The 25,129-nt window shown below is 34.9% G+C and overlaps 3 protein-coding genes across 4 annotated transcripts; 2 read left to right on the forward strand and 1 right to left on the reverse strand.

Annotated features, from left to right (window-relative positions):
- Nucleotides 1-436: 436 nt before the first annotated feature.
- Nucleotides 437-19,455, reverse strand: LOC128187279 (uncharacterized). Of its 2 annotated transcripts, XM_052857600.1 has the most exons (5): nucleotides 19,314-19,396; nucleotides 10,563-10,611; nucleotides 2,833-2,973; nucleotides 1,928-2,038; nucleotides 437-716 (listed from the first exon to the last, which is right to left on the reverse strand). In XM_052857600.1, the coding sequence occupies exons 3-5, from the start codon at nucleotides 2,956-2,958 to the stop codon at nucleotides 651-653; spliced, it is 303 nt and encodes a 100-aa protein (XP_052713560.1). In that variant the 5' UTR covers nucleotides 2,959-2,973; nucleotides 10,563-10,611; nucleotides 19,314-19,396; the 3' UTR covers nucleotides 437-650. The 2 variants fall into 2 exon arrangements, with proteins under 2 accessions (XP_052713560.1, XP_052713559.1); XM_052857599.1 differs by lacking the exon at nucleotides 10,563-10,611 and having other exon boundaries at nucleotides 19,314-19,455.
- On the forward strand, nucleotides 4,703-12,916 carry LOC128187276 (uncharacterized). Its single transcript, XM_052857594.1, has 2 exons — nucleotides 4,703-5,053; nucleotides 10,874-12,916. The coding sequence occupies exons 1-2, from the start codon at nucleotides 5,011-5,013 to the stop codon at nucleotides 12,856-12,858; spliced, it is 2,028 nt and encodes a 675-aa protein (XP_052713554.1). The 5' UTR covers nucleotides 4,703-5,010; the 3' UTR covers nucleotides 12,859-12,916.
- Nucleotides 19,456-21,024: 1,569 nt separating the features above from the next.
- Nucleotides 21,025-22,997, forward strand: LOC128189143 (DNA replication complex GINS protein PSF3-like). The gene is made up of 3 exons (XM_052860628.1): nucleotides 21,025-21,182; nucleotides 22,284-22,558; nucleotides 22,648-22,997. Exons 1-3 carry the CDS (start codon nucleotides 21,086-21,088, stop codon nucleotides 22,879-22,881), a joined length of 606 nt encoding a protein of 201 aa, XP_052716588.1. The 5' UTR covers nucleotides 21,025-21,085; the 3' UTR covers nucleotides 22,882-22,997.
- Nucleotides 22,998-25,129: the final 2,132 nt, after the last annotated feature.

Consider the following 25,129-nt stretch of genomic DNA (forward strand, 5'->3'; position numbering starts at 1 on the left):
TCAAGAAATCCATTTTCTGTCCATTTTCTACATATCCAATTTTCTTTTATTTTTGAAAAATCTATTTTTTTTTTAATTAAGATTGTAAATCCCTATTTTCTTTTTTCATATTTACATTGTGTTTTGTTTACTTAAATACATGTATATTCATTGATACTTTTGTTGTATTGTAAGCATTTTTACCAAAGCCTGCTAAATGTATATTTTGTGTTACATTTACATGTACATACCTGCTCAACAGTGAAAATTGAAGAATTCTAATGTAAGCAATGAAATTAATATAAGATCACCAATTGCTCGATTGTAAGTTTGATTGTAAGAAATCAAATACCGGTACATTATTTTAATTCTTGTTTTAATATATCTATGTTATAGTTGTTCAAAAGAATGTTTTATTTAAGTTTTAAGTAAATATTAAATAATAACAATAAAAAAAGAAACTCAAAACAAATTTAATTGCTGTAAAAAATACTGTACAATATATTTATGATTTTCATAGCAATTATTAAATATTGTTATTTCACATGTCTGTACACAGTTCTCTTTAATATAAAATGTGACATTCCACCATATCTTAAAATATGTTTTCTATCTTCACATTTGATACGATTCATCCATCTGAGTTATGTCCCTTTCCAGAGAGCAGAGCTCTAAAGTTGAGCAAATTGTTTAGCTGCTTCATCCATATCTGGTAAAGGTTTCTTTGCAGTAGATGACTGAAGATGATAGAGTAAATAGATACAATTATTAGAGTAAAAGTTGATTGATGTTTAGATCAGTTAATCACAGACAATCAAAATAAGAATGCAAAGTTTATATACCTAAGCCAAATAGAGTATGTTCGAATGAGACATTTCAACAAACTTTGGCCAAAATGTATAATATGTCAAAGATCAACACATAATTATAATGATTCCTTTAGGCTCATGATTTTACAACTGTTTAAGCGATTACTGGTGCGTTATTAAAACGGCTGGATGGTCATGGCCATTTTATATAGGCTATTTTTATCTCCATCAGATAAAGAGCTCTGTATAAAGATATAGTAAAATTCTCAAATTTCAAAGATCAAATATTTTGATTTTATTTTACTAAATAATAGTTTATAGCCAAAAATATCATACGTCAAAGTTTAAGGCAGATTGTTAATTTGTTGACCGCTCAGCATCCTTAAAACCCCATTGTATTATGAAGCTATAATGATGTTCTTGGAGAAAAGGGGGGGGGGTGGGGTGGGGGTGGAAAGCGTGAAGCTTCAGATCTGTAATATAGAATGTTATCAACGATACCCCCCCCCCCCTCCTTAAAGAGTCATTTGGATCTAAACATAATTCTCAATGAATGATATAAATTGGAAAATAATCAAATGGGGTCAAGTTTATAGCATACACACACTGTCTTATAGACTTAATTATTCTATATTTAAAGCTATTTCAGTCTTTTATATAGATATGAGCAATGAATCAAATATATAAAAGGACATGTTGCATTCCCAATTCAGAAAATCGGCCCGAGAAATTATACCATTTTCTCTTACTGTTTCTCAAATAAACTTTAATACCAATCAAGAACACATTTGGCCACACAAATATAATTCCTTTGTTCGTTCTCGGACCCTGCGCGCTCGCACATGTATAATAATAAAAATGTACAAATAATATTAATAATTTCCCGCATCCAGTAAATTCTGCGCTGTTTTCTGTTCTTTCAGCTCTATTTTTCGTATTTGAAATAGTTTTCATTTATAAATCTGGAATAAGTAGAAAAAATATAACCGTCCGCACAAATTTATTTATGTACTGTTTAAAAAAATTTCCTACGATAAAAAATAATTTTATTATTTAATCGCTCGCCTAATCGCACTTTTTTCATTGGATATCCGCAGAACAAGAAATTATATTGTTGTGGCCTTGGATGTCTTTTTTACCTTGGAAATAGGTCTCTTTTTGGTCAGTTTTGTTGTTTCTGTAATGGATTCTTGCACGGAATTAAAGACTTTGTTCGAATCCTCTGTCTTCTGTTTATTTTTAAAGTTCAACTGAAAAAAAAAATAAAAGGTAAAAGGTTGAATAGTTCTCTAGAACTATTTTCTATTAAGGGCATATATGTGTAATACCAACCAACAAAATAGCCATAAATCTTTAAGTCGAGACGAAAAATTTTCACCACTTAGCCAGTTAAAGCTAACATACAACTTTACAGAGAGAGAGAGAAAAAACTTTTACCATACAACGCAATCAATCAAGTATTTAGCTACCAAATTTCACTGAACAACAATGACGTACTATTAATCCATCTGCCATTTAAACTAGTGTTAGCCAATCAAATACTGTGGATTTATTAATATTCGAGGGCATCAAATTTCGAGAATATGTAAATTCGTGGACAATGGTCGTATTAATATATGATACAAAGTTTCATACTTTGAAGAACATTCGATTTCGTGGAACAGCTCTGCAACGAAATCCGCAAAAATTGGTGTTCGACGAATATTGACGAAAGCACGGTAGCTATACATCGTCTCTAAACGCCCCGAGACACGATAACTCCAGTCCAATTCATAACGTATGAATCTCTATATGTTAAAGACGTGACATTTCTACCATCCAATTAAACATTAAAAAAAACCCAAATCGAACTCCACATGAATGAAATATTCTATTAATAAATGACACAAATTAAAGCTTTCAATTATTCAAATAACAGAAGACAAGAGTGAAAATTTCTCTTTATGATGTACACAGTTCAAGCAAAAATAACTTCGCTCTGAAACTATTTATGTCAAATTCTAACTTCTGCCTTTCAATTATATACAACAGACACAGCCCTCACCTTTTTGAGGTTGGTGTTGACCGACTTGATCTTGGGTTTCCTCACTCCGGCCACTTTGAATACAGCAGACTCCTTTTTACCCTTTCCCGACCCTTTCTGTTTGTCTTTCTGTTTATTCCTGCCCATCGATATATTTGGTGTCTGGAAAAACAAAAATATCAGCATGAAAAAACAATAGAACCTTGTTTTCTGTAATTTTGTAAAATAAATAGAAGCAATTTGATTAAATGTCTTGATATGAAAGTTCTCACATTATAAATTGGTTGTGGTTTGTTGTTATTTTTATTTATTTTTTTTGCAGGGGGGGGGGGGGGTTATCATCGAAATGAGAGAATTTTTGTTTATTACATCCATATTTCAATTGATGTAGTCATTTTTACACCTTTGTTATGTTTAAGAAATACCTTTCCTCCTTTTAATTATTTTTCCGATTGAAAACGATTCTTTTTTTAAAAAGTTATTCGTCAAGAGACAGGTACAGATTCTATTTAACCCTATAACACCGTTACTTGATCAAAAGCATTCAGTTGACAATTTAAATTTCTGAAATGCTTTCCTTTAAAAAAAAGAAAAGGTTTTCAGTGTGTTAAACTTTACACAGGTCGACACGGCATTTAACAAGATTTCAAAGATTGAAAAAAAAATGAGAATCGATCTATTAAAAATGAGCAATTACACAAACTATCAATAGAACCGAGTTGAGTGAGACGCATACAGACCCCTTCTCATTTATAATGTATTCCTTTGTCTGTGTGCCTGTGTGTCGACCTAAATAGAGCAGTTGGGTGGAGTGCTAGTTACAATTCTACCTAATTCACCCGATACCCTAATCGTCTGTATGTAATGATAACCTTACGCCATTTGCAGCGTTTATTAACTGGTGATATTGAGACAAACTGTGAAACCTTAGGTCTCTACCCAAACCATTCTAGCTATGCTGTAATCCGTCACGCCTTCCTTAAATTACAACCCCCTGCAGACTAGCACTTTTGCGTTATAATTACATAGACGTATAAAAACGCATCCAATTCTCTTCCATCATTATATAATATCTTATACCAATTTCAATATGTTAAAAGATCACAAGAACCTAAATAACATCATCGGAGTTCTTTAAAAGAATATTTACTACAGTTAGGGGAACAAAAATCCTTAGGAAAAGGCCGTGAGTGATCACAAACTTTTGTCTGGATGAAAAAAATATAAGAGGAATATCAATGTGGACAGGTGATATGCAGTCCTACGGGTGGCTCTCCGGTATGTCAGATATCTCTGAGTCGGCTTCATAATACATTACTTTATGCACTGCGGGAGGGACATTTGATCCACTCAAAGCTACCGTGTACTTCAAGCTCAAACCTCAATGTCCTTTTTTACTCCGAGTTAATGAGCTGAACGGAAGTGTCGATGTGCACATTATGCACAGAACATGAACCCAAATAGAAATGCCTGGCCATGGTCGACTTTGGGGTATTACTGGGTGCCTTTTAACATACTGATGACCCTTCAGCTGTATGCAAGAGTGCTTTTTCACAAACTGGAAATACCAAAATAAAGACCAAAACACCATAAAACCACACATTTGACATTATTCAAGGTTAATATACCAAAATATTTACTAGCAAACCTTTTCATCTATGCTTGCTTTTAAAATGTTATTCTAAATAAGACGGATTGCAGTTATTTGTGCAAGAGAACAGATGCCCTTTCAACGACAGTGATTAAGTTTGCAATGTTTTGTCTACAGCGCCAGCAGATTGTACACTGTAGTATACAAACGCACATCTAGCAGATAAATATCCTCTACCCAACCTTTAAATGCCCCAGTTAAGTTTTTTTTCAGTCAAATGTCGAAGTGTTCAATGGTTTGTTAAATGTTTCTTGTATGGTATGTAGCTCTTTTGTGAATGGTAAATGTTGTCGGGTCCTCAGTTCCGTCAAAGACCACGTGACTCGTATGCATATTATCATATCTCACTGCGTGAAAATTACTGAAGGAGCGAGATCACGGATTCTAGACGCAATATGCTGGATTTAATTTGATTAGTTACGTTGGGAAAATAATACATAATGGTGTAACTTTAAAACTATTCAACAACTTGTGGATTACCTCGACTTTCTCTCACAAATCGTTCGAATTTTCATTTTTGGTTTATTACATGTGGATTATGTGTTAAAATGAAAATTCTACTTGTCCTCAGTCTTGCTGGCTTATGTACAGGTAAGTATTACAACCTTGTCAAAAATGAATAATGGATATACAAAATTCAAACTCATGAATTATGGAAATGATATGACATTAAGAACCCCGTTAACATTGTATTGGCGTTTCGTTTCTCCGATTAAAAATCAAACTATTTATTTGCAAGCTGAGGAATGGAAAACTGTTACAATAACTTTCATAAAATATACACAATTTACAAAAATGTTATCAACGAATAATATTGGAAATAATAAAGAAAACATTGTATTAAATACGACGGAATATTTAATGCATTTTTAACGATATTAATGACCATATCCATGTATATACCTCATTTTTAAAGAGAAAAAAATTCAATTATTAATTTCTGATGTTGAGAGGCTTTTAAGGAAGCGGAGCTACAAAAATTTACTATTTTACAATTTTTTTTTTCGTCAACAGAAAGTAATAATCACTGCAACCGACTTTTTGTCGTTTAATACACATGATGCAAATGCGTCGAACGTGCTGGTGTAGGGCAAAATAAAAGCGAAAACTTGTTTTTTACCTACATGTATATGTCACATTTTCTCTTCCGTCTTAATTATTGAAATGCAGCATAAAAGTTCACAGGTTGGTTTGTATCCACCAAATTAATTAAGACTCGTCTACGTGCAATGTTATAGATGAAACACCTCGGAACACATTCTTTTTCTTCTGGGCATTTTTATTTATACCAAAAATAACCTTCTCTAATTCAGTTACACAAAATATAATTCTGTGAAACATTCCTGAAGCTATTAGAGGCGGGGACTGCTACAAGACAGTTTCTCCCCATGTCTAAAACTTACATACAAAAAAAACCGGAAAACATCTGAAATTCTACGCAGCGCGTATCACTGCTAATTGTATGTAAGTGTAAAACGATAATTGCTGGCATGCAACCCATTAAAAAGTCTATCTTTCCTTTCTTCTCCCTCATTAGCACTAAAATAGCAAACTTTTATAAATGTGTACCGGTGTTGCTAGATGAACCTGTTATCGCTCTGTTTTCGCTGAAACAGGTAACGGAGTGAAGTTTGAGTAATTTGAAACACCTGGAAAATAAACTGAGAAAACTAGACAAAAAATGAGGTGTCAGATATAAGACTGTACCACCCAGTGTATCGCTTACATGCGAAGGTATTTGTCCTCCGCTTCTAATGCGAAAAAAAGAAAACTTTTAATCTTCATCGGAAATACCTCAAAATCTTTCAACATTGGTTGTAAAATATTTTGAGCACGATGTGTCAGTTCGATTGGCCAGCATACTTCATTTACCCCCCCCCCCCCCGAAAAAATAATCTAACTATGAATTTTCGGTTGTGAATGGAATGCCGACCAAAAAATATGAATAATGGCCTATTTGTGGATGAGTTATCTTTTTTAATTAGTTTGGGAACAACAGAATTTAATAAGGTCTAGTCCCGCATATCAGAGCTTGCTTCGGTCCATTTACGGTTGTCTATAACTGTGGAGACAGCGACAAAGCACACGGAAATACGACACAGACCTTTCGTTACACGGTCCCTATACCTAGTCCTGACCGAGGACCCCAATACAATTTATCAGATTTTTCGTGTGTGCTTTTTTATTTTAAAAATATGTTGATAACAATTCACAAGGTATCCCCACATGGGCATTACAGCATACCAAATGAGAAGATGGCATAAACAGGACTGACACACGAGATCCCGATAACATCTATGTGTCAATTTATTGTCGTTTTGGTGAATCGACATGCCAATAAAACCCTAATTTTGAATGCGATATTAAACCCTTATCAAAGACTGACGTTTCAATTTTCCGGCAGGGGGACCGTCAATGCCTCAAAGTTTAGGCTTCAAGCACGCGAGGACTCATGCAGCGAAACCGACAGGAGACAGGGAGGGTTTACCGTCGAGGCCACCTCAAGACTTCTCTTGAAACAACCTGATTTCGTGCACGCACGGAAATGTTAATGCATGTTACATTCTCATGCGGGCGCACATGCAAGAACTTTCTTTTCTTGGCGAAAAGCTGGTACACAATCCAATTTTTCTTAAAAATTGAATCTAGCTTGCTCATTACAAAATGAAATGTTCTCGTGGAAGAAAACTAATAAAATCTTTGTACTTTGAAAATTTTCTTTCCGCGGTTTGGCAATAAGATTAATAAAGAGAAAATGAACTTAAAAATTGAACAATTATGAACAAAGGAAAAGTTTAATTCTCTCATATAAAACACATTACTGAGATTCGCTTGTATAATAATGTCTCTGTTTGAAACAAAGTTGGGCCTGATGTTGTTATTTACATCTATTCGAGAATATTTCACTCATATCAATATTGAGAAATAAGGTTAGGAAAGAACCTTGTCGTGGATTTTCTACCGGTATATCCGAATGACAAGTGCCACTACTTCAAATACAGAGGCTACAAATTTTCGGCTTGTCACGATTGGAACTCCTCGGGACCATTTACCAACCCAATTTCCATTCTTACATGTAACATACTATAGTCTGTCCCAAGATATTTTTGCCGCATATTTTCTTAAATTATTCAATATTTATTAATACCTCTTGGTTCAGACGATGTTCATTCAATAGTATGAAAAAATCCCAAGATTTCCCCTTTGAAACGCCCCCTCTAGCTTGTCGGGTATCAGTACACGGCTAAAAATAAAAAGTCTACGAGGTTTTTCCATTGCCAAGAAGATGAAGACGCCCGGATGATAACCTTGAAAAATTGCGCGAGGTGTCCCGAGTATTTCCGAATGGAGAAAAGATGTCAACATTCCCCATTATAAATCTCCGTAGGAAATCTGTTTTCGTTCCTGTGAATTTTTACGAGGGAAAAATGATAATGTGTGAATGAAGTTATCTTGGGAATTTTCCCTTTCATCGATTTTAATTGCACTTCAGTCACAGGTATGTGTATTTTTATTAAAAATCGTTCAAATATGCAGCATAAATATCTTGGGACAGACTATAGTTTGTTATACTTTCATGTTAAATACTGAAATCTGATTGGTCAAGACGCAGTTGATAATCCGTTCTATTACCCTCAGCGTTAGCAACAGACCTGGCAACGGTTAACACAACGAATTGTTACATGTGCGTAAATTATGCGCGTACGGTTCGACGTAGAATTCACGTCATTTCTACATAAAAGCAACTAATTTTTCTTTAAAAATTAAGACATTCAGTATAATAAAATAAATAGTGCCTGTTTGGAAGGGTAACAGTTGAATTTGACACCCCTCGGAAACCCTATTTATATAATATTGCACTCCATTTCTTCTGTTTAGTTAAACATTAAAGTGTTGTTCACTTAATTGAATTACTAGCTACTCGACCGCTTACCCAAGTTAAACGTTGTCTAAATACAAACACTGCTAAATTGATTAATTCGAATGCACAACAAGAAAAACTACGGTTATGCACATATTCATTTATTGTCTGAACAAATACAATCGCACTTTTCTGACGTAATGTGTTTACCCATAGCGCATGAATTAGAACACCATATTGTTCTAAACAAAACCGAAGGTTTATCAATTTAAAGGTAGAGCCAACAGAATAAATGAGTTTGATGCAGATAAAATAAAACTTGAGACTGCACTGTATGCAGCTAAACATTATTTTAAGGCAACGCAAGCTATTTGGTAGCGGAAAAAAACTATTGTATTCTTCATTTAAAAAAACCGTAAGAGTTTGGGGCTTTCTCTCTCTCTCTCTCTCTCTCTCTCTCTCTCTCTCTCTCTCTCTCTCTCTCTCTCTCTCTCTCTGAACGTCAACGAATGAGTTTGACTGTGAAAATATAAATCTTACATCAGACATTAGTGTTCTAAGTACTGTACATATAATATTTTGTTTAAAAGGAATTCACTTCTAATTTGACCAGTATTATTTGTTAAAATATATTATTACACCGATTTACAAAAAATGCATAACAATCATTTTTGTCAAGCCCTGCTTTCGAGAACAAGTTTAAATTCTTAGGGTTTTTTTTTTGGCTTTGCCAAACATTGTAGGGGGGGGGGGGGGGCTTTTATATACAAACTCGATGTTTCCATCGGTATGTGGTTAATGTATAAAAGCTATATTAACAAAGTTTGTTGTGAACAAATTTTGTCATTTTTATTGAGTAAATAGCCCAAAACTCCACCCACATGTGTCTGATATATATTCAGGGTAAGGGGAAACTGACGCGCCATTTACAGTCAAAAGGACGACGAAGGGTATATAACCTAAAACCAAACTCCAATTCTTTCACTTTCAAATACCTGTCATAATTCATTGCTATTTGTCAAAAATAGGACTAAATAGTTATAATTAAATTCTTTAAGAACAGTTCATCGACAATTTAAAGGGGGGGGGGATTGAAACTCATTTCAATCGAGGTAAATGACACATGGACAATAAACGAACTATAAGAGGTTTATGTTAACCAAATAAAATTCCACAGCGAGGTCACTCTTGTAAAAACCAAGTTCTTTCGCAAAGGTGCCGCAACGATAATATTAGGACTTGAAAAAAGAAAACAGAGGCAGATCACAACACAGGCTTATTCCTAAGAATGTGTTTTTACTACCGTGGTTTGTAGACTTTTGCAATTGTGCAAACAAAGTGATGTATCATTTACACAGTGTTTTGATATAAAATCGAAGTTCCTCGGTAAATCCGTCTTTGGGCTATGAATTTCACTGTGTTTTCATGTAGAATCTCCCACGATACACAAATCTTATGAAAACATAAACGTTGTATAAGAGAAGTCAAGATAATATTATTTTGTCGCATGGCTTATAAAGCGTGTGCCCCTCGGGTAGACCTTAGCCCCCGGGGTCATGGACAAAACTTTGACTCATTCGTCCTTCATGTGCAAAAATTAAACCTTTTTGTTAAATTTTGTACTTTTCAAAATGCTTTAAATACAAACATGCTGTTTTACAAGTGCCAAAAGAATAAACCTTGGAAAATTGGAACTGCAAAATTAAAGCAAACCAAAAGTCCAAACTATAAACATTTTTTTACTTCCAAGTATCATATCCCAATGCAACAGCCTTGCACTGAGAAATGTCTTTAAGATATCGCTACCTACGAGATAAGATTGTTGCACAAGAAATCTTTTGTAACTTTTGTTTAAATTTCTGACTTTTCGGGACACCAGGTATTTTGTCTACATGGTTCACGTTACTGTAAATTCCCATTTAATGGATTTTCTCCGTCAATTTCCACGCTAGCCACCACAATTACCAACAGTTAAGGTACACGCAGTGTATTAAAACCTGGTGAAATATTTGACATGTTTTTCCAACATTAAGTGTCGAGTTCGTCTCATTTCGTTGCGATACGGTAAATAGACAGGTCTCTCCATAGGGCGGCTGAAAGTCAACGCTAGATACAATCATATGGGAGGTAGAACAACAATCGTATCAGACGACTTCTTATTCAGGAAAGACTTCAGTCCGTATCAAATGCAAACTGTAGAATAATTAAAGCCGGGGTCTCTAACTCTTAAAAGCCTACCTTCACAAATCTATTGTTCTCCGGTGAAACTATATGGCTAGATATCTCTCTGCAAAGCAAATATGAAATAAATTTAAAATCATGTACTTCTAGTATATGAATAGATATACATGCACATGGGTTATTCTGGCCTTTAACCTTTAAGAATTGTTTTCTTGAAAATAATAGTAATTCGTTCGCTTGGAAACATTTGCAATAAAAAAATACAATGCTACATGGGGCAAAGGCTAACTAATACTGCAAATATGCAATAATAAATTTGATGAAAATGTCTACGGTATGATCTTATAATGATCTTTTTTTAATTCCAGCCGCAGTTGTGCCGAGCGCAGACTTCGATAGATCTGTTATGAAATTCATCTCAGACAATGAATACAAAGGTGGACAAGTGGGTGTGATGATAGAGGACAGATTAGCGTTTGCTAAGGGTTATGGCAAAAACCACGAACATCAAGATATCTATGTCCACAATTTGATTCCGGTAGGCTCCCTCTCCAAGGCCTTTACAGCGGTAACCATACTAAAACTGGTGGAAGACGGTTCCTTGGACCTTAATGCGAAAGTTTTTGGAAAAGGTGGTATACTTAGTGCATTCAAACCTTGGGATGAAGCAACTGTCGATCAACGGCTATATGACATCACCGTCGACCATCTATTACGTCACACGGGAGGTTGGGACTACACCAAATCCAAACTGATGGAACCGCTTCTCAACTCCGCTCTCCTTGCAAACGGCTACAACATTGAAAATATAACAGCGGAAATGAAACTTCCGGAACTTACAACTCCGATCGAGGTCATTCGCTTCATGATGTCCAGACCTCTTGACTTCACACCCGGAACCCAGTCCGCAGTGTCAAACCTTGGCTATTCCATTCTCGGTCAAATCATTGAAATGATTACGGACTTTGATTATGACGAGTACGTCAAAAAGCACGTGATGATTCCGTGTGGAATGATGTACACCAAAATTGGTAGACCACACGTGTTTGCCAAAACTCGCGATACCAACGAACCTCTTATGAGCGATGTTGCGAAAGTGAGCCCTGAATTTGTCGGCCCCGCTTTAGGATGGGAATCTAACATGTACGATATAATGAGATTTTCTCGTTGTTTGGATGGATCTGGAGACTTCAAGATCTTGTCCGACAAATCCCTAAATTCTTTGATAGCGAAACCCTCAGCAGTCCCGGTTCAGCATAGCAACAGCTGGATCGGCGCTGCATTTACCGTTAACAGCCGAGGGTCAATCTGGATTGAGGGAGAATTCTTCACGGATGATCTGCTCTTTTTCCACCATGGACCCCTTGTTAAAGACGCCGCCACGCAACAGTCGAATGCTGCTCCGGGAATGCCTTCGGCATATGCCGCTTTCTTTACTGGCCAAATGTTTAACCCTACCAAAAGCAGTATCCACAATCTGGTGAAAGCCGAAAAATCTTGGTCCGATGAAAATTTATTTTTGGACGATGTGGCCGACGTTAAAACAAAGTATGGGAAAATTGAGCAAGTTGTTAAGTATCAGCTTGAGGAACATCATCTCCATGGCTATGCTCGTGCTTTGTCCCTGCTTCGTTACGACATCAAATGGATAAATGGTTTCTCTTATAAAAAGAAGACCTATTTTGTAGTCATTGCCCAAAAAGTAGAAAAACCCCTATTTGATAAGGTTCTTATCACCCCTGGACTTACAGAAGCGACTTTGACGCAACACAAACTGCATCTGGAAAAATCGGGCTTCAACTTGACCTACTTACAAAACTACATGTCCCACTCACACGGTGGCTCCGTCTTCCTGGCTGTATTCCGCAAGAACTCCTATTCGAACTCGACCGTCATCCGATATGGTCTACAACATTACACGCAGTCATACAAGAAGCTCATTGAGCTGTACGCAGAGGAAGGGTACATTCCGACGTCACAATCGTTGATGTATAACGGGGTGGACGGTCTGGTCAGCTTCATTCTTCAGGAGGACGAGAACAGGAAGTCCCAGAAAGATTATCGGTCATACGAGGGCATCACACAGTCGCGACTCAATAAATTGGTCACCGGAAACGCAAAGTACAAGAGGAAACTAGTTTATTTGGACGAAGCAGACTATTTTGGGAAACCGCAATTTTCAGCAGTATTCGTAAATGACAAAGTCAATTCAATGCTTTTTAATTCGAAGTTATCGGTGAAAGATATGTCAAAAATTATCCAGCGAGAGCAAATGTACGGCAAGCTTCCCCGTATCATCGTTGCTTACGGGGACAAAGGCTCGCTATGGTACGCAATGTTTCTCGAGAAGTAAAGCAGAACAACTGACTGTTTGAACAGACATCCTGTAGAACTGACAATGTGGTGAAAGTATAGCTGTTCTTTTTGTGTAAATAGGATGTTCAATCGAAGCACACTGTGATAAACACCAGTGTGCATGTCCTGTCTTGTGATAGCAAGAAACCTAGATTTCTTGTTCATCAGCAGTTTAACGTGTTATTTAGACATAAAGAGAAGCAAACCAGTGACACAATTCATTTGGTCTGAAGTGGTTTTAAGCTATAGCAAAACTGCGTTGTTTTGGTATCCATTAACAATAGACACAGAAGAGTCTTCAAGAAGAAAACCCATTGTTTCTTCATTTATTTAGTCTTGAACAGTGGTACAAACTCTTGCAAGAAGATACTTTATTTTTTGTGAATAAGAACTGACGTTCCTTAGAACAATACAATTTATGAAATGCAGCTTATTTTGTATTATTTATGAATTTATGTTTAGTATTGATATACATGTGTTACAAAAAATGTAAAATCTTTCAAAATGGAAGTAAAAGCTATTACAGATTTATTGTTGAATCTCTCTCTCTCTCTCTCTCTCTCTCTCTCAGACACTAGTTCTGATGATCACGGGTCATTACAAGACACTGCAAAGAGTGCAAAATTGAGATGTTCAGCGGAACTAACTGATAACTAACTAATCGTATACGATTACACTACAAAGTCTAATCAACTGTTTGTACGACTGTAAAAAACTTGGAAGAAAATTCAACATTTAGGTAAACAAAAGGCGCAAACATTTCTACACATGCATGTCTTTCCTTGACTAAATAAAACCTATATTGAGTGTTTCTTCAAGCATTTTCGGTTGCCTGACATTTGATAAACTGAGGAATTACATCTTATTATAAAAACTCATAGAGAGACAAAACGCCCCGATACAACCAGCTTTATCTGTGTAGCAATCGGATTGACAAGTCATAAAAATTTAATAATGTAATTAGTCATAAATCAGAACACCCGACAGGGTAACAATGGCCGCCCGGCTCGGACCCCTCGGTACCGGACAGAGACCGCTATTCTCCCATCTCTCACAGGGCTGTGTTTGGAGTCCATTATTTTCTTTACACTGTTTAGAGAATTTGAGAAAGGTAGAAGAGAAAAAAAATGACCTCCAGCTGGGCAATAATTCGAAACGACAGAAATAATTTGTAAATAAAACACCGACATAGAATTTTGCTCCATTAAACTTGGACCTTTGTTGCGGAAAACTATAGAATTTCCTCTGATAAATATGGCCGTAAAACAAATATTTTGGGGCATTAAATATAATACATAGCGTTTGTACGCCTGTTTTCGTCAGAACAAGATATTTTTGTTGTTATGTAATATTTCCAACAATCTCTGATGACTAATTACCCGCTTTGTTGCTGCTGGGTTTTTTTTTAAACCAGAAACCGTTTTTCTTCAGCTTCCAGAGGACCTATTTTTATTCGCTGCTTTACCCCACAAACTCAGCTTGATTACAAGAACAACCATTGTTCATTGTTTTGCAGACAGAAAACTGATGATTTTTAACCACATACCATAAAAAATCACCATTAATGCTCTTAATTATTCTCTCTCTCTCTCTCTCTCTCTCTCTCTCTCTCTCTCTCTCTCTCTCTCTCTCTTACATACAGGCACCACCAAAATCAGGATGTAATTCTTAAACTCCAGAAGTTAATAACAACTAAAGACATGTTTAACACTCAAATTGATTAGTTCTACTTGTATGTAATGATTTGCTTCCACTCAGTTCAAATCTTAAATAATTATTCTGAAAGATACTTTTAATAATCATGAACTCAACATTATATTTACCAACTTAAAGAATGCATGTTACATGTACATGAATATTCTAATCTTTTTCATACCTAATGGTTCATATTAACAAAACATTCTCTCTCTCTCTCTCTCTCTCTCTCTCTCTCTCTCTCTCTCTCTCTCTCTCTCTCTCTCTCTCTCTCTCTCTCTCTGAGATAATAGATTGACAGGTAGACAGCCTAGATGTGACTCAGAGTCTTGTAACAGTCTGTCCTTTATGACATAACTTCTACTTGATTCTGATCCAAGATAAAGATATGCATATAAGTACCTACTGAACTTTTTTAAAGTGTGAATATATGCAACAATACAATGGCTTGTACAGAATGACATTCTCTTTTCAACTTTTTTCCATTAAGTGAAGTGGTTCAATTGGAGGTAAGGTGCATATACAAGTTTCCGTACAGGTGGAGCCAGGTTATAGCTGATACACCAATGTTGATTCTGTACCTCTGCCAAATTCAACTGTAATTCTTCTGTTCTTCAGCAATCAAACTAAATCTAAATATTTTTTTTAAACTCCAGTAAATAATTTTAAGTTAAATGTAATTTACCTGAGGTTCTTAAAGCTACAGCTAATATACAATGAAATGAACTGAGATGGATTCTTATTAACACATATCTGTCAATTTGTCAATCATTAGGTGACAACTATGATTTCAAAGCAGAATTACAACATTCAAATTCATAGCCCCCACGTTAAAGTGACCTGTGATGATTATATCTACAGCGACATTTGCACTTCAAAGACATTCTCTTGCTAATTATGCATGATAATTATGTCATGTCATCTCCTCACATTAGATTACAACTAAAATTCCTTTCAAATGGAAAAGTTGTTCTTTTCAGTTAAAATGTCCATCACAGCCCCAGGAAGTGGCATTTTTTTTTCTCATATCATTTTGAATATGAATCAGCACTGACTGACCTGTGCTTAGTGGTTTCTAACAATATCCCTTGGCTGCCCCTGTGCACGTACATGTGCATGCTAAGGTAATGAAGTGCAGACTAGTAGGAAGCCATCAGACTTGCAGGAAGATAACAATTAACGTACTTGGCTTTAGTTTGCTCAATTATAATTCATGAAGTCTAATTAAACAAGGAGAATCAAGGTATTGCATGTTCATTGACTGGAAATTAAGATTACAAGAGCATGCATGATTGTCTTCATCTTATCAAAAATACTCAATAAAATTTAGAGATAAGGTACTCAATTTAACTCCAGTAAGCGTGAGAAATTAATATATTGGAGCAAAACCTGAATTCTATTCCAAAATTACAACAGAAGGAAACAAAAATGTCTCTGAATTGTAAAAATTGTGTTAGCACTGGTCAAATATGTTTAAATGATGTACTTTTACGTAGCGCCCTTGCCTGAATAACCCTTGATATGCAAGCTGTTGTAAATTTGTTTGCAATCAAACATGCATGCATTAATTTGAAAGAAACTTGCATTTCTAATAAATCAATGTCAAAGGAATTTTTAAATGCCATGACAAATTCAAGCACCCTCTCTAAGAAAATAAGGATACATGACAAGGATTCAAAGAGTGGGTAGAGTATCGGAGGGAATTGTATCGACACTACCAGTATGTTTACCCAGGGGTTTCAGTATCACTTGGTATCAATCAATCTCGGGAATGAGTCTTTAAGTCCTTACAAACAACATGAAAGGTTCTACTCAGCGCACCCTCCTGGAACCCGAGTCTACATCACAGGGGACGATTTCTACAGGTTCATTCACAGATGAACTTTTATGTCAATGATACCTGTGTGCTGAAAATAATTGGAAGATGACTCACTCTGTCACCTGAATAATCAAATACACATTTTACACCGTACCTGGTGTTTTAATGTCTTCTAACACTTGGAGTTTACAAGCAAAATCCTCTGGAGCATAGGCCAAATGAATAGCTTTCTACTATGCCTCGAGAATACACAGAAAAAGTTTATTAGAATTCATTATTCACGGCTACATTGTTGTCAATTTCCTGGATAAGATTTAGCGAACCTTTGCGAGTCTGTCGTTTTGTAGTAAATCAGTCTAACATGCAATGTGTTGTGTTTATCAAGAGATTACTCATTCAAAAGACTCTTAGCGAGGGTGCAAACGAGCCCGTAATGCATTCAAAATGTAACCAATTTTCAAAGGTAATAAAATGGTTGATAAATTCAAGAAATAAAATTGCCTCCTTCCAGAAAGTGTTTGAAAATACTGAGAAACTGGTCCCCCCTGACTCTGTTATTAATGGCTGCTCTGGGTTTTATGTGACAGCCTTTTAATTTAAAAGCTAGAAGATAACATTCACCTGTAACTCAGAACAAGAACTTTATTCTTACATCCTAAATCTCCTTTCAGAAAATCCATTAATTTCTTTTTTAAGTAAGCTTAGCACACATCAAACAAACTCTGTATCAATTTTCAAAATCTGTTACTGTTATATATCAATCAGAATTAATTTTGTTTTTACAACTACATTTGTTAATAATCTTCATAAGCAAAAAGAGGAAAATAAATCCTCTCTTCAGTTATGAGTCAATCAAATTGAAATCTTAAGACAACTCAATATTTAATCAAAAGTACAATCTTTAATAAAAGTGTAGCAAGGACAACAAAACAAACACATACAGCTTAGAACAAAATTCTAAATAGGATAGTTGCCTTATGACTTGCATATACCAGGTATTTACAAACTAAATACTACCAGTAACTTATTCCAGTTACATTAATCTGTAAATTTAAGTTATGGAAACATGCATAAGCTTTAATGCAATTTTGCAACAGTCAATCTGAATAGGACAGGAATCATTTATTTTTACATACCCAGCCCTTTAACCTAGAATATGTAATTTGTTGTGTCAAGTTTGGTTAAAATTGGTTGAGTTGTGAAAAACTGACTCTTTTGTTTTTAAACTGTGCACTCTCAGAGTTGGGAACTGTATAGAGCAATGACCCTAATATTGTTGTCTTGTACCTGAAAACATAAGATTTTGTTATTTCTTCCCAGTGATAATATTGACAAAAGACAGTCACATCAATGTAAATCAAGATGACTACATAAAATAAGATTAAGTGGCATTCCTCAAAACTGTACTTATATATAAACTTTGAAAAATAAGCCTGCAGGAAGGATGTCATGAAAAGCATGGACAGAATTAAATCATGATGCAGCAAATCTTAACAATATCATACTTCAAATGAACGAAAAATATTGTACTATGAAAAATTCTGATAAAAACAACCAGCACTTTGATATGTTGTCTTTCAATTTCTTAAAGAAAACTATAAATCTCAGTTCTCTTCAAAATGAGTTTATTGATAGAGGAAATCACAAGACCAACAGAGTTGTCTTTCTTACTTCTTTTGTTATTTTTAGCCTAATTAATTAAAGTGGATTGGAGCTGAGGTCTGTGTTAAATTTTTTCAACTTGGATTCAGACAAATTATTGGTTTGTCTTGTTCACCCTCATTTTTGGGGTTTGGTTTTTTATTTATGCCCCTTTGGCACTCATTGTCAGCAGGGAATTCATGACTAGGCAAATTCAAAAGTTTCAAACAATTTCTCTTTTAACACAACTGTGTTTGGGCAGATTTAAAACTGAGTGAATCCGTTTGCAAATGTAGATGGGAGAGAAAAACATGGGGCAAAAATAACTCTTTATACGGTACCTGTCAGAATTATAAGAACATGCAATTTACCCAAAACTTAGATGACCAGTATAGACGACTAAAGTTTGTCAAGTATAAATTACAAAGTTAACATCTTAATATTTACCATACAGATACCTTTAAAGAAGTACAATTGAATTTGATACATGTAAAAAAAACTTCTTACAGAGATTTATAATGGGAAATGTTTACATCTTCTCTTCAGAAATACTCGTGACACCTTGCACAGTTTTTCAATGTTATCATCTGGGTACTTTTCATGTCGTTTGCAATGCAAAATCCACATATACTTTCTATTTCCGGTAGTGTATTGAAACATGAAGCGGTAGAGGGGGCCTTTCATAACAGATAATCTGGACTTTTTTCATTCTAGTGGATGAACATAGTTTTGGCACAAAGGTATTTTTGATTATCAAAATACTAAGCAAAAAGTGGTGGAAGCAGAAACTTAAGACAGAATATAGTATATTGTTTCATCTAGTTCTAAGACATCGTGATATCATTATCATACCATAGGCAGTCTTTGAGAATGACAAAACTAGTGAATATTTATCAGAACAAAGAAGTTACAACCATAGACAGAATACATTGCCTTAGATCCATTGCTTTGAGCTATCGGTATATAAAAATGTTAAACCGGTACATCTGTGATACACTCATGCCACCTTGAATTTTTATACAATGTACCAGTAGGCATAAGAAGGGATGAGGGATATAATGTTGTCAAATGTATAGGTCATGTGCTTTGATCATGTTTATGAGGTCGATCTACTGAGTGTCATTATCTCGGAGAAAAGCATACTGACGTTGCATTTTGTGTTTTGCTTTTGACAACAATGTTGTTTGACCACAACGGGGTTAAATTTATCATACAGACTTCTCTAGATCGATGTATCAGATGACAAACTGATTATTGTAAAATACTTGCTCACCCACAATGTGATTCTATTAACTTACCCGCAAACAATAAATAAATTTAACTGAATTCTCTGTCGCCAGGGTCCAGACGGTCTGTCAAGTTCTGAAACTGTTTCACGAATTCACGTGGTTCTGTGTACTTCTAAATATTTTAACGCTTCCCGATCCCGAGGGGAAAAGAGCAATATAGTACAAAGTTGTCAGAACAATGGCACTTTTAAAGGCCACACCAGTATAATTCCTTGTTCGTCGGACCCCGCACGCTCGTATTTAAATAAAACTTTACAAAGTCATTAATTTCCCGCATCCAGGAGATTCTGTGATGTTTGTTTTCTGCTCTGTTCTACATCCGCTCTATTTTCGTATTCTAAATAGTTTTAATCTATAAATCAGAAACAAGTTGAAAAAATATAACCGTCCTCATAAATTCATTTATGTACGCCTAAAAATTTTTGATACATAAAATAATAATTTTATTATTTAACAGTTAATAGCTCGCCCGCTCGTACCTTAATTTGCTCAACGGATTTCCAACGAACAAGAACTTGAATTATATTGGTGTGGCCTAAAAATTGAATACTTGATCATTACTACCAAATGCCTAAATTCATACCCGTAGATTTGTAAAGACTAGAGGCCGATGGGTTTGTGGATGATAACAAAACTATCACAGACATTGCTTATTATAAAAACCTCTATAAAGATTTAGAAAAGAAAAGATTCTTCAAGAAAAAAAAATGCTGAAATTCTAACGCTCAAACACTGTTGGTTTGCTTTCACTTAAAAAAACTGTTTATGGCTTTAAAAAGTAAATTGATTTTATTTATTAAGTTTATTTTGTGATCGATCGGATGGGTGTTAGATTTGATGATTAGCAGCTACCCGGATACCCTTCATAGAATGTTATGGGTGCTTGCAGAGAGAGAGAGAGAGAGAGAGAGAGAGAGAGAGAGAGAGAGAGAGAGAGAGAGAGAGAGAGAGAGAGAGAGAGAGAGAGAGAGTTTTAATAATTTTCAGATAAAAGCTTTAGTTTTTTCTTGATGTAACTTTAAAAAGTTCCTAATTCGTAAGCTATAGTTCTGAATTAAAATCTTCCATTTTCGACAGAATGTTTTTTTTTAAAATATAAATCATAAAAGACCCCTTCGTCGTTTCTGCTTGGCATTCTCCATTTTCTAAATCACCAAATTGAATTTCATTTGCAACTCTTCGTCTTAATTCTTGTATCTAGAAAACATACATATATAAAAAAGGATTATACTGGTATGTGAACAGACATTTGTAATAACATGTCACTGGCGTCGGAAGCAAATTGAAAGGGGGGGGCTAAACTAATCCTCAGGTATATTGCGAAAAAAAAACTATTCCCCAAAATCATGAAAATCCTAATCCGGGGGGAGGGGGGGGGGGGTAGGCCTATTACTCCAACTTTCTCAATCTTTCAACGCTAATTTAGGAACAACTATATTTCCGGCGATAAAAAGTGTGTGTGTGTGGGGGGGGGGGGGGGGGGGGGGGCTAAACCCTCTCTGATGCTATGTGCCTAATAGTTAGGTCTACATTTGCAGAAAAAGTGTGGGGGGGGGGGGGCTAACCCAACCCCCAACCCCCCCCCCCCGGTTCCGACGCCTATGCATGTATAACAGTTCATAAACCTACGTGTAATTATAAATGACACATTCCAACGGGAAACGGGAATGTTTCTACATACCGTGAGATGATTTTGCCCTTTTGTATATAAAAGCATCGGGTTCGAAGTTACAAAAATACATAACCAATTGGCGGAACATTTGATCGTAGCGAAATCAATCATGTCAATAGATGGTTCTAACTACTTTGATATAAATGATATCTTATCAACTCAACAGAGACTACCATGCAAAGTAGAGATGCCAATCTACCGACTAGGTAAGTCGAGTCAAACACACAGCTAAACAATGTTTTATCGTTCTATTGTATATTCGTGATACTATAAATTTAACATAAGAGAATTTATGGATGCCGTTTGATTACTGTCCTCACATATTTTAAATATATCATATCAATAATTATGTTATATTATTTATAAATTTATTACATTTTTAATAAATGTAGCATATTCTAAATACCGACATACCGTATATATATCTATAACCCTGTATAAGGCAAAAATTATGGCATGAACGATTTGACGTTATCATCAAGTGTAGTGCATACACGCTATTGCGGACTGAAAAAAATGTATTAATAACTTTAATAAAAAATAAATTACATGTGAAATGCTTCATTTTGACCTCTTTTAAAATGAATGACCACCGTAAATCAATGGGCCCGCATGTCAGAAATATCGTTATTTTAGAGCACCCGTGAAAAAGTGTTAGCTGATTTCATGCAATTGTTGTTGTAAAAAATGAACATGGTGTAATAAATTTTGTTCTGTTTGAACACATTCTTAAATTTAACCGTTGTCAATTGTTGGCGTTTGATTGAAGATTTTTGACATGCAAAAAATGACGTCATAATCGCACTTGATTTCAAACGGCGAGGAGTTTCCCGAAAATGAGGGAGTTAGGGTAGTGACGGAGTTAAGGGGCTATGCATTACTAATTATATTTGTATACTGTAAGTATGACTTTTGCCACATGTTTTTGTCAAAAAATTGAACTGAATAGAATAAAGACCATCTTCGCTTATTGCTAGCCAAAAGTTTCTGATTCGCTACTCTATTTATAAATGATGAATTTCTATGAATAAATTATGAGGAGGATACCACATCAGAAAACATTTACTAGCGAAGGTATAGAAAAGCAATTGAGAATAGCTGCTGATTTATAGAAAAATGTCAGAACACTCATTAGGAAGTGATGCTATAATTTAGCAACAAAATATAATTAGTTAATCATTGTACAGGTCTTATTTTCTTATACTATAGTGGATAAAGAATATTATCACTTATAGATACATAGTCTTATTTGTAACATAGATTCATAATTGTTTTGATTGGCATATCTTGTCTCTTTCTTATAACAGGTTACCTTGACAGCAGTTCAGAATCTGAACATCTCCAGCCAGGAACCAAGTTGGAATTGCCATTTTGGATGGCGCGAGCACTCTGTAGTCGAAAACGACACATTGTCAGTGTAGACCTTCCCAAACAGTACAAGGAAGGCTATCGAGAGATCTTCTCAGCAGACCCAACCATGGTTGATCTACACAAACTAGGCCCCTACTTTTATAACTATGGAAGTCAGCTTCTTCAATTCGAGCTTCCAGAAACACCTGATGTTGCAAAATCACTATTACAGGTATATTTTTATTCTCATTCTATCATTCATCTGGATCTAAGGACTTGAAGTTTTTAGGTGTTACTTATTTTTGTCTTTTTTTTTTAAAGACTTTTCAAGGACGATTAAGAAAAATTATGGACAGTTCACAAAATTGTTTCAATGAAGACACATCAAAGCTTGTGGAGAAACTGGATGAATCAGAGAGAATTTTGTTCAAGGAAGGACAACAAGCTCTTAATGATTTTCAGTGTTGGGAAACAAGAAAAACTGAAAAACTTAAAACATCAGAAATGGTGAAAAACCATAGGAAAAGAAAAAGGGTAGTATTGGAAGAGACTTAGTGGTCTGCAGTTTTGTTGAATCAGAAATTGAAACAATGCACTGTAAATTTATTATTTATATAATGTTATATTATTGTCTTTCTTAAGATGTGGAAATAAAGTGCTATTGTTTGGAAGTGGAAATATTTTTATCTAAAATATTATATCTTGCTAGTTTTTTCATAAGTTGAAACACAGACACATAATTATATCTTATATTATACCGGTACTTACTTACATACCGGTATGTGTATTGATACAAAAATTGCCATTATTTTGCAAAATTTCAAGAGGAAACAGTCTCATTATTACATTTTGATCTCTTTTATATGAATTCATAGTTTGTTTCTTTGAGCTTGTACATCCAAATATATTTCTAGTCCCTGTGCCATAAGAAGAAAGTCTATTGTCCCTGCACCATCCCTTTAAATGTTACATTTATAAACCGTCAACGCTCTTTAAAAATGATGATATTTGTCTGATTTTGCTTGTTTAACCAAGCACTATCACTTGAAATGATGTGAACATTAATTAAAAATGAGGTATAAATACTACACGTGTTAAAAATTACGACTACATGTTTTTCACTTTTTAACGATGTTATATGACGTAACGTCATAATGTTTATTACATAATTTCTGTTTTTGTGAAAAAATGCTGATAAGCTTTTTCTCATGGGTGCAATCAAATTGTCCAAAATTAGGCCACTTTCAGCAGAACATCATCTTTAATAAGAATTTCATTAACATCGCGAGAGTTTTATATGATCGAGCATTTACGTGTCTGCGCAATTAACTTTTGCATGATTGAGCATCTGTGCAGAAACATAGTGTCTCTGATCTATGTAACTTTTGTATGGTGAGCATTTACGTCTTTGTTTTATTTTAAATATGAAGTTATTTATTTAAATTTTGCTGTTCAGCAAAAGTCATTAAAATGGTTAATGTGTACTGGTTAAAGTAGTCCATTCAGTCATCCAAACACACGCCCGGTTTGCTTCTTTCTTCTTTATTTTTTTTAGTATCCTTAATCATACAAATGAGGTTAAGTTTATAAAGTCTAAACAATGCGAGGGCCTAGGATTGGGAAAAGGGGGAGGGATTTCAGGAGGTCCGCCCCTGAAAAATGCAAACTTCTGAAAGTTACCGAAAACAGGCATCCAAACACCCATCCCCACGGCAAACAGAATTATCCACGGACCCCTATATCCACGCAAGTAGAGTAGTGTATGAGTTTATACGTGAGCAATTTCCAAGGATTTGCTCTTAGCTTCAACAAGCAACAGTGAGCAACGGGTACTAGTATAAAAAAGGGGCATGGTCACGATTTTGGTCAAAAATTATTTTTCCGATTTTTATGCTTACAATGCTTCAGTAAGGTACTCAATTTCATAGGCAACCAATATTAAGCGAGTTACAGAGCTTTCAATTTTTTGCAATGTAAACATAGCTTTTGTTAAAATTTTGAATGTTGAAGTGAAAATTCAGGTTTTAGACCTAAAATGAATGCATTAAACGTTAGAAACTGTTTATTTATGCTTCAAATGTATAGCAGATAGACAAATCAGCTTGAAAAAAAAGATTTTTTACTGTTATATAGAACTATGTAAACAAAAACAGGGCACGCCCCTTGTTTACATGACAAAGTATTGTTAGCCCTGTATCTTGCTTATAACAACGACTGGCTCTCAAAGAAGATGAATGAATAAGGCGTGTAAACTGCCTATATGAGGATCGATAAGATACTATAAAATTAAAATATCAAAAAATCTTATTATTATTTTCTAAATTATTGAAAACAAATCTTTATCATAACATCGATTTATAACCCTTAAATATGTTAGATATTTGAAATAGGTTGATTTAAACTGGCGTTAGTGTGTCAGAACCGCCAAATGGTGCCATTTATATTAAAACTTCAATGTCTTTTCTTTTATTGAGTGGGTCTGAGCTCAATATTAAGGAAATCAGATCGATTTCAATCAACAAAAACGTGGAGAGAACACCCTCTATACTTTAAAAATGTCATTTTGTTTTCTAACAGTTGAACGGTTTAGAAAAATACTAAAAGTCCGTAATTTCGTGGTTTAAGTCGCATATAGCATTTAACAATGAAGTTTTTGTGACTGAAATGGCTCAGTGGTTAGAGCACCAGACATTAAGTAACATTATATAACGGGTTTTCAGGTTGCGGGTTCGATACCACCAAAACTTTAGAATTTATTTCTTTCCTTTATCGTCTGTTAAAATATTCAAAATTGAATATAGTT

The sequence above is a fragment of the Crassostrea angulata genome, chromosome 6, assembly GCF_025612915.1.
Source record: "Crassostrea angulata isolate pt1a10 chromosome 6, ASM2561291v2, whole genome shotgun sequence".
NCBI classification, from domain to species: domain Eukaryota; kingdom Metazoa; phylum Mollusca; class Bivalvia; order Ostreida; family Ostreidae; genus Magallana; species Magallana angulata.